The sequence below is a fragment of the Crinia signifera genome, chromosome 1 (genome assembly GCF_055691185.1).
Source record: "Crinia signifera chromosome 1, ASM5569118v1, whole genome shotgun sequence".
In the NCBI taxonomy this organism is placed as follows: Eukaryota; Metazoa; Chordata; class Amphibia; order Anura; family Myobatrachidae; genus Crinia; species Crinia signifera.
Window position 1 is genome coordinate 317,559,568 of NC_139217.1, and position 16,321 is coordinate 317,575,888.

At 41.0% G+C, this 16,321-nt stretch overlaps 1 protein-coding gene across 1 annotated transcript in view; it reads right to left on the reverse strand.

Moving 5' to 3' along the window:
- HSD17B3 (hydroxysteroid 17-beta dehydrogenase 3) overlaps positions 1-16,321 on the reverse strand; it is a 52,438-nt gene that overhangs the window by 17,837 nt on the left and 18,280 nt on the right. The window contains exons 4-8 of the mRNA XM_083158343.1: positions 14,974-15,081; positions 14,130-14,197; positions 13,008-13,043; positions 5,835-5,869; positions 2,021-2,102 (exon numbers count right to left, since the gene is read on the reverse strand). Of these exons, the coding sequence (XP_083014469.1) occupies positions 2,021-2,102; positions 5,835-5,869; positions 13,008-13,043; positions 14,130-14,197; positions 14,974-15,081 (329 nt within the window). The remainder of the gene's footprint in view (positions 1-2,020; positions 2,103-5,834; positions 5,870-13,007; positions 13,044-14,129; positions 14,198-14,973; positions 15,082-16,321) is intronic.

Sequence of the window (16,321 nt, forward strand, 5' to 3'; positions counted from 1 at the left end):
GAATACATATATCATAACAGTAACGCAGTCACAATGTTCAAATATCAAATCGAATCACAATTAGGCATTGGTGCCCCATAAAAAACAATAAGTGTCGTTACAACAAGGTAGTAAATATTCAATTATTATTTCACTAATACAGTATTTCGTCTAAAAAACTATTGTGATTCGATTTGATATTTAAACATTGTGACTGCATCACTGTTGTGATATATGTATTCTCCCAAGTTTGTTATTTACTTCTGACGCATTTTTCTTAACCTTAATATATCAATAAAAGTTCCATTTTAAATAATCAACTCAACATTTGGTACTTATATGTTAGTTGGGCACCCACTATAGTTAGTAAGCTCATAACCTCACTATCCATCTCAGCATGGGTTTGATTTTATATAGTGTGGCGAGCGTAGCGTGCCCCAAAAAAACTATTGCATGTCCCCTTTTGGTCGTCTCCGTGACCTTCTCTCTTCAATGGTACAAATGTCTCAGGCTGGTTTCATATACTGTAGGCTTAATTGCTAATTGGCATGTAACTTTCCCCATATAATTAACCCTTTTAGCCGGCATACAGAAGAGCTGTCCAATCAATGGTAATTTGTGCATTATCAGACTTTTTCTTAGTTTGATTTTAAAAAGTTAATAAATATACACAGACTCCGGGACTCATTTAAAATCCACTATTAAAAATGACAGCAATAATCGTCTAAGAAACCTACTGGGCAATTTTAGCAGATGGTAAAAACACTGATGTTTTATATTTACCTGAGTATCGTGGGAGGCTGAGAAACGCGTCAGCCCACGCCTACTGTACATCGACAACTGAGCATTCCTGAGTGCATGTTAGATGCCGCACACAGTTTGACCTCTATACAGGCAGTTTCCATCCATTCAACCAGCTAGATCAAAACCGCTAATAGCAGTGACTGTGGCCAGATATCAATCAGAGCAGCTTCTAAACCTCTTTTTCCCAGTGCTATCACAGCCATCAGGAGCATGCAGAAGTGATCGGAGCAGCAACAAGTTTATGTGTGGAACACTGGGGAACAGATAAAATGGATATAGGCCCTTATTCTGATTGAGTCAGACGGCTGCGTGTTCGGTCGGATGGCCAATGTTTTGTGTTTGCACATGTGCAGAGGCATTTTGGTGCATGTGCAAACGCCATGCACGTCTGAATTCAGCACAGAAAATGATCGGTCAGAACAATCCGAACAGGGGGTGGAGAGGGGCTTGAAGGGCTGTTTGGTTTCATTACCATATGCGTACGCCCGCGTTTCATGGGCGTTTCCATGAAATCGCTGGGCATACATATGCTAATCCAGCCGTGACGCACGTGTGAGGGGCTGACATAGCCGGATGCTAGCTGCCCACCCATATCACTGCTTTTGCACTGAGAAATGTCCGAGTGGTCTGGAGCACTTGGAGCTGTCTGACCGCTCGGTCCATCATTCGATGGCCGGTGACCATCGGAGGATGGTGGAGGTTCCCACAGATCGGGGGCGTTGTTCCCATTGAACATCCATTCGCGGTCCATTCGCTCGTCGTCTTACTGCATTCGGATGGTGTGAGCGATCTGTACGTTAGGCGGGCATAAGAACACTCGGTGGCTGTCCGAAAATACGCATCCGACCGAGTCAAGTAGAAAAAGGGCCATAGAGTGGAGATAAAGTGGAAGGAGGTAATGCACCAGCCAATCAAATCCCAACTGTCATTTTTCAAACACAGTTGATTGGCTGGTGAGTTATCTCCTTCCACTTTATCTCTACTTTAGCTCCATTTTATCTCTTCACCAGGCTTAATACATCTGCCCCATTGTAAGGAATCCTCCATATAACATAAACAATTGACTTCAGATCAGTAACCTTTTAGAAATCTTTGGGCTCAGAATATTACACTCTAAAATGTATCTTAAGGTGGAATTAAACTTTCACACGTATATACTGTAATTAGTGAAATATACAATACCAGATTACCTCTAGATCTTTATCTCATAGATTTGAATTCTAATTAGTAGACTTACTTTGGAAGCCGAATAGAGAGCATACAGTGGACAAGGAAAACTACCAAAAGCAGAGGATATATTCAAAATAAGGCCTTTTCTCCTGAAACAAAAATTAACAAATAATACACCATACAATGATTTATGGTTTATGTTGTCATTTTCTTTATCTTGTATATTGTGGTTACAAAAGGCAGTGGTCTATTTACTAAGCCTTGAAGAGAGATAAAGTGGATGGGGATAAAGCGGCAGCCAATTGGCTCCTAACAACCATGTTACAGGCTGTTTTTAAGAATGAGAAAAAAAGATACAGCTCTAGGGTTTTTCTGAAATAGAATTTATTAAAATGTATCTATATTTAATGAATTAAAAATCACACACTATACATATGAGCATTCTCATAAAACAAAACTTGTATAAAAAATTTAATTTGTTTTAAAAAAGAACATTGATAAAACATAATGAATGTAAATGTTCCAGCTATCATTTGATATTATGGAGGATTGGTTTTGTGTCCAAATCAACACCAGTGGGTTTTATATTTACCATGCAATAATGATATCCTTGTTTGGAGGAGAATAATGTGTTTAATAATGACAAATAGAATCTGGTAGGTTGGAACCTTATCTTTGACCACATTATCTCTCACCAAGCACCCTAACAGTCCTAACAGGTTTTAAAAATATCCATGTTTGAGCATTGATGGCCAGATATACTAAGCTTGAAAAGTAATCAAATAGAAAGTGATAAAGTGCAGATCAAATTAGCTCCTAACTGTCATGTTACAGGCTATGGGCCAGACCTATTAAGCATTAAAATGAGATAAACATGAGGGTGACAGCCAAATAGCCCCAAACTGACATTTTAAAACACCACCTGTAGCATGACAGTTTGGGGCTGATTGGCTAAACCAGGGGTGCCCAATCTTTTTCAAATCACGGCACCCTAGCGTATCAGAATTTTTCCACGGCACCCCTAGGCCCCCTAAAAATATATACAGTTAAATAGATTGTGTTAATATGTGCTTCTTAGGTTCAGTTATGTGTTAAAGGGCATGATTTGCTTCTGATTGTACACATATTTTATGATTGGCAGCCACTAGCACTGGTTTAAATAATTGATCATAAATAGTTTGAATTGGTCCTGCACCACCAACCCGTGGCACCCCTGCAAGTGTCCCAAGGCACCCCAGGGAGCCACGGCACACAGTTTGGGAACCACTGGGCTAAACGCTTATCACTCTATCACCCTTACATTTATCTTTTTTAAGACTTATTCCATATGCCCCTGTGTTTGAAAAATTAGAGTTAGGAGCTTATTTGCTGGTGGTTTATAACTCTTAATTTAATCACTTTTCAAGGCTTATTACATTTTGCCCAGAGTGACTTAATGAGTACCTTATTCAGTTAGATCAAACCTTTGTGTTCAATAATGGATATCCTTAAAACGTGGGCTGTTAGGGTAACATGAGGACCGAGTATGGGAATGCTAAAAGGTGGCATTTAGTGCAGCTCTGTCTCCTCTGCATACTGAAATGACATAACCATCAACAGATTTGATTATGGAAAAGTATTAATTACAGTCTAACCATGCACGAAAGACAGAAGAAAGCACAATATGTTTGACACATGTACTGTAAAGGAAGATTACAAGGAAGATATATGACAAGTGAAATAAAAACTTAAACCTCCCACATGAACTGAACTCTAACACCAAACAGCTCCAATTTACACAACATATTTTACAGTTATTGCGTCATGTGAAATCCTTGTAAAAACTCTTTCCCACCCAGGGCCGCCGAGAGTGGGGCAGGTACTAATTACCCAGGCCCCAGCTTGCTGGAGGGGCCCGACGGGGGTCCTGGTCTGACACCCCCCCCCCCATACCTTCCCCCTCCATCCCTCCCGGCAGCATAAGCAGCACACCCTTACAGCATGTGCTGTGCTGACAGCAGGCTCAGCATGAGCGTCTTACTGACAGCGTGAGAGCTCATGCTGAGCCTGCTGTCAGCACAGTACATGCTGTAGGTGTGTGCTACTACTGCTGTTGCTGAGGTGGGGGGGGGGGTTCACCCACCTTAAACATTTTGGGAGTGTGGCCTAATCACGGGAGGTGGCCACGCCTCCCGCAATTAGGCCACAACACCAACATTTTACCGGGGCCCGGCATACCTCTCGGCTGCCCTGCTCACGTCACCAGAGCTAGAAGATTGCTCTATTACCACCTGAAGGGTTATTGCTAATAACATTCCCCATATCCAAAAATATACTGGTAGGCTAATTGGCTCCCAACAAAATTAACCCTAGAATGTCTGTGTGCATGTACATGTGGTAAGGAATATAGATTGTAAGCTTCACTGGGGCAGAGACTGATGTGAATGTTCAAATATTCTCTGTAAAGTGCTGCGGAATATGTGTGCCCTATATAAGAAATTGTTAATAAATAAATAATAAATATCCTTAACCTTTCCTGCAGTAGTACTTTGGTTGAGGCACTGCCCATGGGGCATCTACTACTTTGGTACTAAAGTACTATTCATGGGAATTAAAGGGACTTAGAATAAGGGTTATATATTAAAACCCCCATTACACAGACAATAATGGGGCAGGCTTTCTTGTCATTTAAGGTTAATAAAATAATGGGGATATAATTATTCAAATCAAATAATTGTAGAGAGCGCACTGAATTAAGCACAAAATATTTATTTAAAATTCAATTAATATGAAAGAGCTTATATCACAATCACAATTATTTGATATAACAATAAAATCAGTAGAATAATATATAAAAAAAATTAAATTAAACCATTTAGGCAGTCACTGATACCCTACACAATGCTGTTATTGTGAATAAAATGTCCAGTGCTCTTTCCCACTAAAGGAAGGTGTAATGTCCAGTAGCGGGGAACTTGTAAACAGATGATATTTGTATGTCCATAAAGAAAAGTCCTTTCGGTAAGTTTATTGGCAGTGGTGATATATGGGTTGATGAAGGGGGATTGGGGGGATTAGGTGTGATGATGAATGGTAACTTGCAAGACAGACTCACTTGTTTGGAGAAGATGACCCTGTGCTACAACCGGCAGGTGATTGTAGTAAGCCGGGAGCACATCCACGATAGACAGCGGCGCGGCTGGGTAATGTGATGGATTGCCGTCTCATCTACCGCCGTGACACTCTGAGGGAGAGCCAACGGCGGGAGTGATGAGGTACCTGCCGCACTCTGTGGTGAAGTCTGGAGCAAGTCACACCTCTCGGGGGTCCTGTTGATGGTATGGATCGGTCCAGGTTCGCCGCACGTCACCCTTCCGCACACAGGTGACAGCCCCGAGGAAAAGAGATGAATAGCTGGTAGTTTGAGACAAGGTGGAGGGTATAAGTGGGTGCCGGGTGGTCCTCCCGGTCTTAACGTGTTTCTCCGTCGTGGGATCAGACGGTTTCCTCCGAAGATTTTTTAATATATTATTCTACTGATTTTATTGTTATATCAAATAATTGCGATTGTGATATAAGCTCATTCCTATTAAATTAATTTTAAATAAATATATTGTGCTTAATTCAGTGCACTCTCTACCATTATTTGATTAAAATAATTATATCCCCCTATTTTGATTTATTGGGTTCCTCTGTGGGAATCCACTGGGAGCTGCCTTTCAATACTTTGATTTTCTGTATAAATTATTCAATTAACCATTTGCGCCTGATTATATATAATATATATTTTTCTTTAATAAAATAATGTACTCAAGATATATTTTCTGAACCATCTGTATTTTTATTTATCATATTTAACATTAATTAAAAACCCACTGTTATTTGAAAATCATACACCTTACCTTTGTTTCATTTGCTTTAATATTATTCTTGTCATCTAAACAAATAATAATGTATGTTCACATATTTGTACTTTTAAGATATACAATATAGTTATCTAAAAGTCCATCGCAAATGATCTCTTAACAGGGTTTGATGTTTGTCTAACTTTTTCTCATTGTAAAAACACGTAAAAGTATACTCACACACATTTTATATTACTTTATTTATACTACACACACAGTTAAAAAAAAAACAAAAACAGCATAATTATATTAAACCTGAGCAGTCAATCAAACATTTACTTTTTTTGTCTGTTATGTAAAGACTTACCATACTATTCTTTCCAACTGGGACAATCATGAATTACACAGGGTTTGGGGCTAGCTTAATTCAAGTCTTCTTTTGACCTGGTTTTGCTCAGCCATAGAACCTGTGTATTGTAATTCTGTGTGTCCTCACTGAAAGGAATAGTATGGTAAGTCTACTTATGTTATGTAGATAGCATAACTCTTCTGTATGGTTAAGCCTTAAATCTGAAAAAGTCTAATGTGGTAACAGTACCCAGAAAACATCAATTAGTAGCGCGATGACAAGTTAGTATGTTTACATTCAATTAAAAAAACTAGTGTCAGGAATCCTCCGTCAGAGCCACACGGACCTAGGGGCGGGATGGTCTAACGCCGCCCGTGTTTGCACCCCTCCGCAATCTACCACTTTCTTACTAATCGCATATGCACTAGCATATGCAATTAATACCGCAAGGGACAGCTCTTGCGATAAGAGCTGTCCCTTGTGATGCGATGCCGTCCCTGGACTTCTGGGTCTGAGACACGGGAGTCCCTCTGCGCATGTGCGCATGAGTGGTGGCTGCCTGCAGGGCATGCTGGGAGGGATCCGTGACTGCTCCCTCACACAGCGCTGCGGAGAGAAGCCCATAGCCTTCTACACATAGCCCTCTGCTGCGCTGGCCCAGTGGAGGGGGTTTAGAGCATACGGAAAGGTGGTAAAAAAAAACATTTTTTATTAGTGCATTCAGTCCCTAGTCACTACAGTAGGTCTAAAGATGCTTATACACTTATACAATATGCCCATTTTTCACATGACATTGGGCTGGAGTAGTAAATCATGTGAATAGGAACTACCTTGTTGACAAGGCTCTGTCACATTTACCAACTGTCCTGGAGTTACAATTAGGCTCCAAAATATCTTGGGAAAGTGGTTAACTCTTCTGTATCCAGCCCACTTCTCCAGTAAAATGCTGCATAATGCCTGCACAGCAATATGCCATGCAGTGTCGAGCCAAAATAAGGTGAGTCTTAGCCAGGGCTGCTGATAGGTATGCTAGGCCCCAGTAAAATTTTGGGGGCATGGCCTAATTACGGGAGGCGTGGCCACCTCCATCGATTAGACCATGCCCCCAAAACGTTTAGGGGGTGAAAAAACACTCTAAAGTCGAGGGGGGAGTGTTATTGTCGCCCCCCCCCCCCCACCCCGCAGCAGCAGCAGCAAACACCTACAGCATGTGCTGTGCTGACAGCAGGCTCTCATGCTGTCAGTGAGATGCTCATGCTGAGCCTGCTGTCAGCACAGCACATGTATGTGTATGCTGCTGCTGCTGCTGCTGCCTGGGAGCGATGGTGGGGGAAGCGATGGAGATGGAGGGGGAAGGGGGGGGGTGAGACCAGGGCCCCAGCTAATTAGTACCTGCTCCCACCCCCTCCCCCCCTCTCAGCAGCCCTGATCATAGCACTACACCCCTTTCAATTTCATGATACTGTATCCCCTTCTGGATACCAGAGAGGCATACTTGCCTACTCTTGAAAATTGGTTACATGGAGATTATAATTGGTAGTAGACATATTAAACAGTGCCCCATGTTCCAACCAAAGGGCGTGTCTAGTTTCATATATGGAGAGATTGTGAACGTGGCACCTAGAAACGTGGGTGTGTACTGCTACATCTGAGAGGAATATTTTAAAATGACTTGCTAGCCCCAAAGCAGTTAGTAAGAGCTACTAAACTTGCTAAAGTGCTGGGAAATGGTGCTGATGATTCAATGTAAATGTATATATCTCTCATTCCTTTTTTCCTCAGAAATTTAACAGTGTAATGTGGACTAGGTGAAATGAGGGAGATTGCTAGACTAATGAGGGAGAGAGGGAGATTGCTGCTATTTCAGAGAGTCTCCTGCAGAATGCAGGAGGGTAGGCAAATCTGCATAGAGGCCTGCATGAGAAAGACAGTCAGTATGATTTCTGCCCTATAAAATGCAAGCGTAGAAATCATCTAGTGCTCCTTTAATTAGACTATAGCAATAACAGCAAGATTATCATACCAGCATACAGTTCTACATGCAGATTCCATAGCAAAATAAGATGTCATTCTTGTAAGGACTGCAGTAGTTGCCCTCTTCCCACTGAGCCCAGCTGTTTCGTTTTTAAACCTATTGTATCATATCCCATAGCCTGCCAGCACTTGTAAATCCACTAATGAAACAGCTCTATTAGATATGGTTTACATTAGTGCTGGCAAAATGTGCGACCTATAAAACCAATGCACTTCAATAATAAACTATAATAACAATATTAATGCTAAAAAGAAAACCATGAAAACGGCAACATTGAATAACAATGTTACATATATAAAGCGACATATATGACGTCTATAACATTGGTATAGAGAAAAGGGGGTATAAGCTTGCACCAGTGACTCTAATAGGATAATTAATAGGTAGACCAACAATAGCATAGTAAAGTGAATATAATTATTGACATTAATGATAGCAGTTGGCAAAAGAAGTTTATCCTCTTTTTGGGGGCACTCAAATGTAATATTTTAATTATCATAAATAAACATAATAATTTACACAATTGTCAAAAAAATATTTTAGCAAATAAAGAAAAAAAGGGAGAAGAAAGCATCTTACAACTATGCTTCTCCTAAGTCACCACCTTTTTTAAATTATCAAAAAATGTCAATTTGCCAAGGCTATTTTATGGGTGAAAATATCTAAAAACACACCAGGGGGAATAAAGTAGTGTATATATGAAATGATTGAGGTATTCACAGAGACATAGATCAATTAGAAGACGGCAGAATACTGAAAACACTTAAACTGGCCTTGTCAGATTTGGCCACTTTTCTTTTTTTTTCCCATAATGAATTTTTATTGAGACACCAGACACATAAAATGGCATCGTACAATATACATAAAGGTAAACATTGGTACTATACAAAGAATAATGTCTTGCATCAGACAGTACAGAACACAATAGTAAATGTATCGCATAATGCTAAACCTTATATGCCACGTATATGTCTGCGGCCCATATTGAGAACAAAAGTTTTAAACAGAGAGAGAGAAAAGTAAACATATAATAGGGAGTGAGGAGAAATGTAAAGTGTAAAAAGAGAGATAGACAGACACAAGAGGGAGAGGGGGGGACATGTGGTACTTTGAGGTCCAGCTGTTCTCCGGGGAGAAAGGTGTATACTCCAGCAACAAGCCTCAGCTCTCTGTAAGGTTAGGTATTCTAACCACTCTAAGGGGAATTAAGAGCTGAGAGGTTCCACGTATCATAATTAGAAAGGGGGAGATTCTGGGACACCCTATACTCGCACCATTTAAGCCACTTAAGATGGATCGATGAGGCCGAAGAAGAATATTTAACATTCACGGTCTCAAAGATTAAGTGTCTATGGACTTTCGCAGTGATATGACTAATCGAGGGCAACTCCGTAGATTTCCAGTGGAGACCTATGGCGGCCTTGGCTGCTATTAAAATATGTCTCAAGATATAAAGATCACCTCCAGAATTGGGGTCCGTGTGGTGTAGCAACGCCACCACCGGGTCTGACGGCACACATATTCTAAATACCTTACTTATCAGAGCAAAAACTGCTGTCCAAAGAGGACGAATCAATGGGCACCCCCAGAAGATGTGGCAAATGGAGCCCACCTCCCCGCACTCTCTCCAGCATAAGTTAGAGACAGTCGGCCAGATGGCATGCAACCGCTTAGGAGTAAAATAAGTCCTATGGCAAAGTTTGTAGAACATTTCAGCGTGTTGCAAACATCTGGACATCTTAAAACCTGAATATAATATAGTGTCCCAAACCTCCTCACTAAAAGAAATATCCAAGTCAAGCTCCCACTTTAACTGAGCAGGGAGTTCCCCCTTCTTAGATTTGGATATCAAATAGTCATACCACTTTGAAATACCACCTCTATGTGTTTGTGGGGACATCTTAGCAGAAAGAAGTTTAGGTATAGGGAGAAGTCTTATAGTACTTCTATAAGTAGTGCTAAGCCAATGACGAATTTGTAGGTATTTCTAAAAAATCATTTTTGGGTAGCCTATATTTCTCCTGAAGAGAGGAAAACTGTAAAAGAGACCCCTCATGTGCTAAGTGGCCCAAGGAAGTCACTCCCGCGTCTACCCAGGAATCCAAATTCAAATTAGGTATGAGTCTGCAGATAGTAGTCAGTGCTAAATCGGATTTGGCCACTTTTCACCAGATTCTGATGGATCTGGCCAAGAAATTGGGTGAAAAGTGGCCAAATCGGATGTGTTTGACATCTGATCCGATCTGATGTGTTTGCAGGTCTGTCCTCCGACACGGGCAGCCTCTCGGCAGCGGGTATGGCATCACATTAAAAGGGCGGCATGGGATACATCGCATGTGATCCGCATCCTGGGAGGTTCAAGGGAAGTCTTATGTGATTTCTCCCTATGGGCGACATGTACTAAGCCTTTAAAAGCGATTTTTACAAACGCAGCCTGTGACATAGCAGTTAGGAGCTGATTGGCTGGTGGTTTATAACTGTCTATTTTATCACTTTTCAAGCTTAGTACATCTAGCCCTTAGTAAAGTTGCATAACTGTATATAGATATGACACCTTATAACGCTTATAATTACTGCAGTATAATGTGAGGACACAGATATCCTGCAGCTGCTAATTATGTGCCATTTGCATGTGCAGTGAATGGCTCATGAGGGGACTGCAGTATGCTTAGTTCTGAAAGGATAGAAGCAGTCCCATCTCTGCTGTCGGCAGGTCTCCCCCTGTGGCCAGTCTGCCAATATAATATTGTAGGGTGGCGTCAGGCGCATCCCGATGTTTTGCAACCATCAATGGTTTTGTTTTGATGGTAATAGTTTTACCATTCGATGGCAGCAATCCAATGTTTGCCATCATTGAATTGTAAACATTTCACAGTATTCCAACGGTCCTGCCCCCCTTGTGGCCATTTAGCAGTGCTTCTGTTCTCTCCCGTCAGCCATGCTGAACATGTTTGCAAAAAAGGGCTTTTGTGCATGCACAAATCATATGAATACTTTTTTCTAACAAATGCATTTGATGCGATGGTCAGTGACCATCATATCAAAAGATTCGATGCCGGATGCCCAGCCATCATTTGATGGTGAGCTTCATATGTCCATCCCTTCTATGGTCCTGCATGATGCCTGTAGACCGACTCCATATGAGCACCATGGTGCCGGGAAGCGTGACATAGGTAAACTACATATGTCACAGGACGGCCATTCCATCCTGTTTAGGGCTTGTTTACACAAGTGTGTACAAGCCCTGAACAGGGGGAAACGGTGTCACATGACAGAGGTATTATACCTATGTCACACACTTTCTGGCGCCGTAATTATCCTAAATAAAAATTAAGTTTTATCAATTTACAGGTTACATTTGAGTGCCCACACAAAGATGTTAAACTTCTTTTGCCTCTCTGAACTCTTTCTTTCAGAAGACGCTCGCTGATATGACATCTATAACATGTTAATCTTATATAATAATAAAACTGCACTAAAATAGAAACCACATTTAATTTAAATTAAATCTGATATTAAAAATAATACATAAATTAAAACATATATAAATGAAAACAAACTTGGTCAGAAGCAACAATAGCTCGCATTAAAGTGGGGTTAATGAGCCAATCCAAACCACTTTGTGTATACAGTATGTCCTTGTAAGAATACTTATTTGGTTAACTGATACAGTTCCAATGGGGTAGTTATGGATTAATAGATGATTGTCCGTTAGTATAATTAAATAGTCAATGGAACGTGATAACAGTGGATGATTGTTAGTATAAACAGTGCATTATAGTTACCACTCCTTTTGACAGCAATTGTGGTTGCCTCAGCCGGGATCAGTTAAATGTGCACAGGGGGCCACCCGAATGGCGATTTGTAAGTATGCACTCCCGGCTTGGTTAGCAGTCCAATATGCCTTGTCTGGATCCGCCCACATAATGGTCACCACTGGGTGCAAATGAGAACTGGTACCAGGAGAAGAAAAGGCCTCTTTCTAATTTGTTTCAACACCTCAAAGTATTCAGCAGCTTACTCAAAGAATGTCAGGAAGCCGTTGAATACTTTGAAGGGTATACACTGTGGACCTATAGCGCACAGCCGTCACCCTTATAGAAAAATAGTCACTTCTTACCTCTTACCTCTTTTGAGCAGATTCAGCTGTTTTGCATGCCAGCCACCAAATGGTGCCCGATGGAGCAATTCAAGTGTTGCTCTGTTCGGGTGCATACTGATAGGTTAGGTTGTTCCGTCATAATGACAGGCTGGTAACTGTAGTAATAGATTCTGAGGGCGGGATGTATTAATATACATCGCCGCCCTTCGCCGGCTGTCCGCCGCGATGCCAACGCATATGTACTAACGGAGCCCCCCGCGATACCTGTACTCTGGTCCGCAGGGGTCTCCGTCACCTCCCCAGCCGGCTCCTGATGCCTACACGCCAGGGACAGCTAAGCAGGCTGTCCCCGGTGCCTCCTCCTCCCCCCTGCAGCCATAAGGACGTCCGGCTGCGTTGATAGGGGGAGGAAGGGCTTACCTTACAGGGGCCAGGAGGACCTGCAAGAAGGTAAGCCCAAGGGAGGGGGAGAGGGGGGGTCGGCGAGGCGGTGGGGTTGCGGCGGGCGGCGAAAAGAAGCCCATAGGCTTCTATATGGTATCGCCACCCAAAGTTGGCGATACCCTGCCCTACGATAACGGTGCGGCCGGGTAATAGTGCATAGGAAAATGCAGTAAAACGGGGGTTTTACCGCATTTTCCCTTTAGTACATCCCGCCCTCAGTATGCTGTGACTAAATATATGCATGGAATATACTACATGCATGAACTAAACAACTTGCTTTTACATTTGTATAGTACATACCTTAACTGCAGAAGTGACATTGCAATTAATCAGATTCTAGGTAAAAGAAATAAAAGCATTATTCTTAGTGTAATTAATTGCTTTTAATTATTTGACATCATTAGTGCCCTGTGATGCAAACTTTTGAAATGGTTTAGGCCAGTGGTCCCCAAATTGTGTGCCATGGCACCCTGGGGGAACTTGCACTGGTGCCATGGGATGGTGGACCAATGTAATAGATACATTGTTGACAAACAGAAGTGAATCCTGATCCTAAGGATGAGCTATAAACACACTTCACTTAATTTTGTTCTCCATACCCCCTTAACTATAACTCTCCCACCTAATTCCTAACCCTAGCCACCCCCATGCCCCCTCCCCCCCAGCATACCTCAAGCCCTCACCGTTCGTGCCCGACCCTAACGCTCCATCCCTGCAGTCTAAACCCACCCTCCAGGGCTATTTTTGTGCAGGCTCCAGCAGGAACTGTGGCCCTTATTCTAGTTCACTGTTTCTGACAAAATATTCCTCAGATGGACAAAACCATGTGCACTGCAGGTGAGGCAGGTGTTACTTGTGCAGAGATAATTAGATTTGGGTGGGGTTTTACACCTGCCTCACCTGCAGTGCACACGGTTTTGTCCATCTGAGGAATATTTTGTCAGAAACAGTGAACTAGAATAAGGGCCTCAGTTCCTGCTGGAGCCTTCACAAAAATAGCCCTGCCACCCTCCTAACCCTAAAGCTCTCCCCTTAGCGCCCATTGTGAAAGCATCCAAAAATATATCCAGACATAGTGAAAGGCTATTTACCCTACCCTGCTGAGTGATTGCAAACCATCACCATTTTTCTGTTTATTTGTTATCATGATATTATTAAGATTATCTGGATTTTAACTGAAAGCAAAAGGATGCCGACCTCTATTTTTGGAGCATATTAACATTTCACAGCCAGTCACTGTCCCCTTAGTAAAAGTAGCGTGCAAATTGGTAGTACCATAGGGATCAGGCTCTCCCAAGACATGTATATTTAAAAAAAAAATAGCAATTACATGTCCTTTCATGGTACATGTTGTAAGAGTCAGTCAGTTGACTTTTAAAACCGTCTTCAGTAATCCTTAAAATATGCATTGAATTACCGCACCTCATCATTGTCTGGTCTGGTCAGAAATGGGCCTGGATGAGGACTTGGGAGCATTCCTACATTGTTAACTAGCCAAACAAAATACAAATTAAAAATATTAGTATTTTCAATGCACTTAAATACTAACAAAACATATTGCAAGTTTGAATCTATATCATTTTTGGAAAGGCGGCATATTGTTCAGCTAAAAACATACTGGTTCTTTTCAAAGCATCACCTGAGTATCCTTTCCTCAGGATGTTTGTACTGCACCCGAAGGAAAGTATGGCAAGCAGCTCAGAAATATCATTGCAAATCATTAATTATTTGCATTATCATGCAAATGTTGAATTATTGCATCTAATCCTGTGTCATTTATTTATTCCATACTATCTATACTATCATTATTTACTTATCATGTTTTACAGTATCCCAGTGGTTCCCAAACTGTGTGTTCCACCATGGCATCCTGGGTTGCTGTGGAACACTTGCAAGGGTGCCTTGGGATGGTGGTCCAGGACCAATTCAAATTTTTTATGCTTATTTTCATAGAAAAAAAAAACAGTTCTTGGTCCAGGACCAATTCAAATTTTTAATGCTTATTTTCATAGAAAAAAAAAACAGTTCTTGAGGCTTCCAATCATACAATATGTGGACAAACAGAAGTGAATCCTGCCCATCACCATGTGACAGTACCTAAGGATGACATATAAAGTCAATTTACTTTTTGTGTGACTTTTTCAATAAGAAATTTTTGGACTAGGAGTGCCGTGAGAAAAATCCTGATACCCTAGGACGTCATGTTTAAAAAAGTTTGGGAACCACTGCAGTATGCAAATAAGAGAAATATGATCAGATTTCTTACCCAAAACTCCAATCTCCAATTCTTTCAAACTTTCTTCGATACCCTCATAGATGTTATTATTTGTGAAGTCAGCTTGTATGATTTTAACACTTCTTTTTGTAGACTGCTCTGTTGAAATGTGTATAATATAAAAAAGTTAAACATATATTTATTTTTTTCAGTTTCTAGCAGTAGTTTTTCTTACTATGTTGCCATTCTTTCTACATTATTCTAGTTGGAGAATAGGTATTGTAATACAGGTTGAGTATCCCTTATCCAAATTATTCCGAAAACAATACATTCCAGAAAGTAAAATAAAAAATGTCATGATAAAAGCACTACTGGAGACAACTGTAAAAACAATATTGGAGACAACTGTAAAAGCACTACTGGAGACAACTGTAAAAGCACTACTGGGGACAGGATATGTAAGTGGCACTAACTATGTGCAAGACAATGATTGCTTGGCATTCAAATTCAGTATCTGAGATAGTACACAAACTTCGTTTCATGTTTTGAAACATTATTTCATGCACAAATTATAATATAGTAATATAACATATTTGTGTGTATTTCATGTGTTTAATGTGTTTGTACAACATAAATGCATGATTTCTCAATTGAAATATAAAAATATTCTGAAATACTGAATAATCCGTTATCCAAAATTCTTCTGGTCCCAAGCATTTTGGATAAGGGATACTCAACCTGTATAATAAAATTATAATTTTCCTCTACATTTTGGAATGTTTTTAATTTTAAAATGTGTGTTTATATATCTCATGTTCTTTTCAGTAGTACTATAGAAACATTTCCACATTCAGACATTAAGGGGGTATTCATTGTGTGCTGATATTTCCCGACAGGGGAAATAACGGCAGTCACCTATTCAATGCTGCCGTTAACGACAGTATTGCAGGGTGTCAGATCCAACTATTTGTTTTGTCAGAAACAGCCACGTGTTGTCATATTCACAGATTTTTTTCGACAATCCGTGGCCGCTTACGCTGATTCACAGACTTTCCGCCACTCAACAGCCGTAACATTGAATTCCAAATGTCAAGTTGCTCTCAGCTCAAACAGCCTTGAAATCCGACTGTTGAGACATTGCCCGTTATTTGGGTGACATTCTACTGGAAATTAGGGTAGTGACACATTACTTACTCTTGCTCACACTTGGGGATACAGAGCTTGTTGCGGATGTCACCAGACCTGGTGACGCCTCACATTGGGCCTGAATCAGATGTGTTTCCAAATGAGCCAAAAATCCAAAATCATGAAAATTGTGACTGCAGTCTAAGGCACAAGGGGGGCGTTATGGAGGTGGCGGTGCAGCACTTTTGGTGTGTTGTGCAGACAGTGGAGGAGT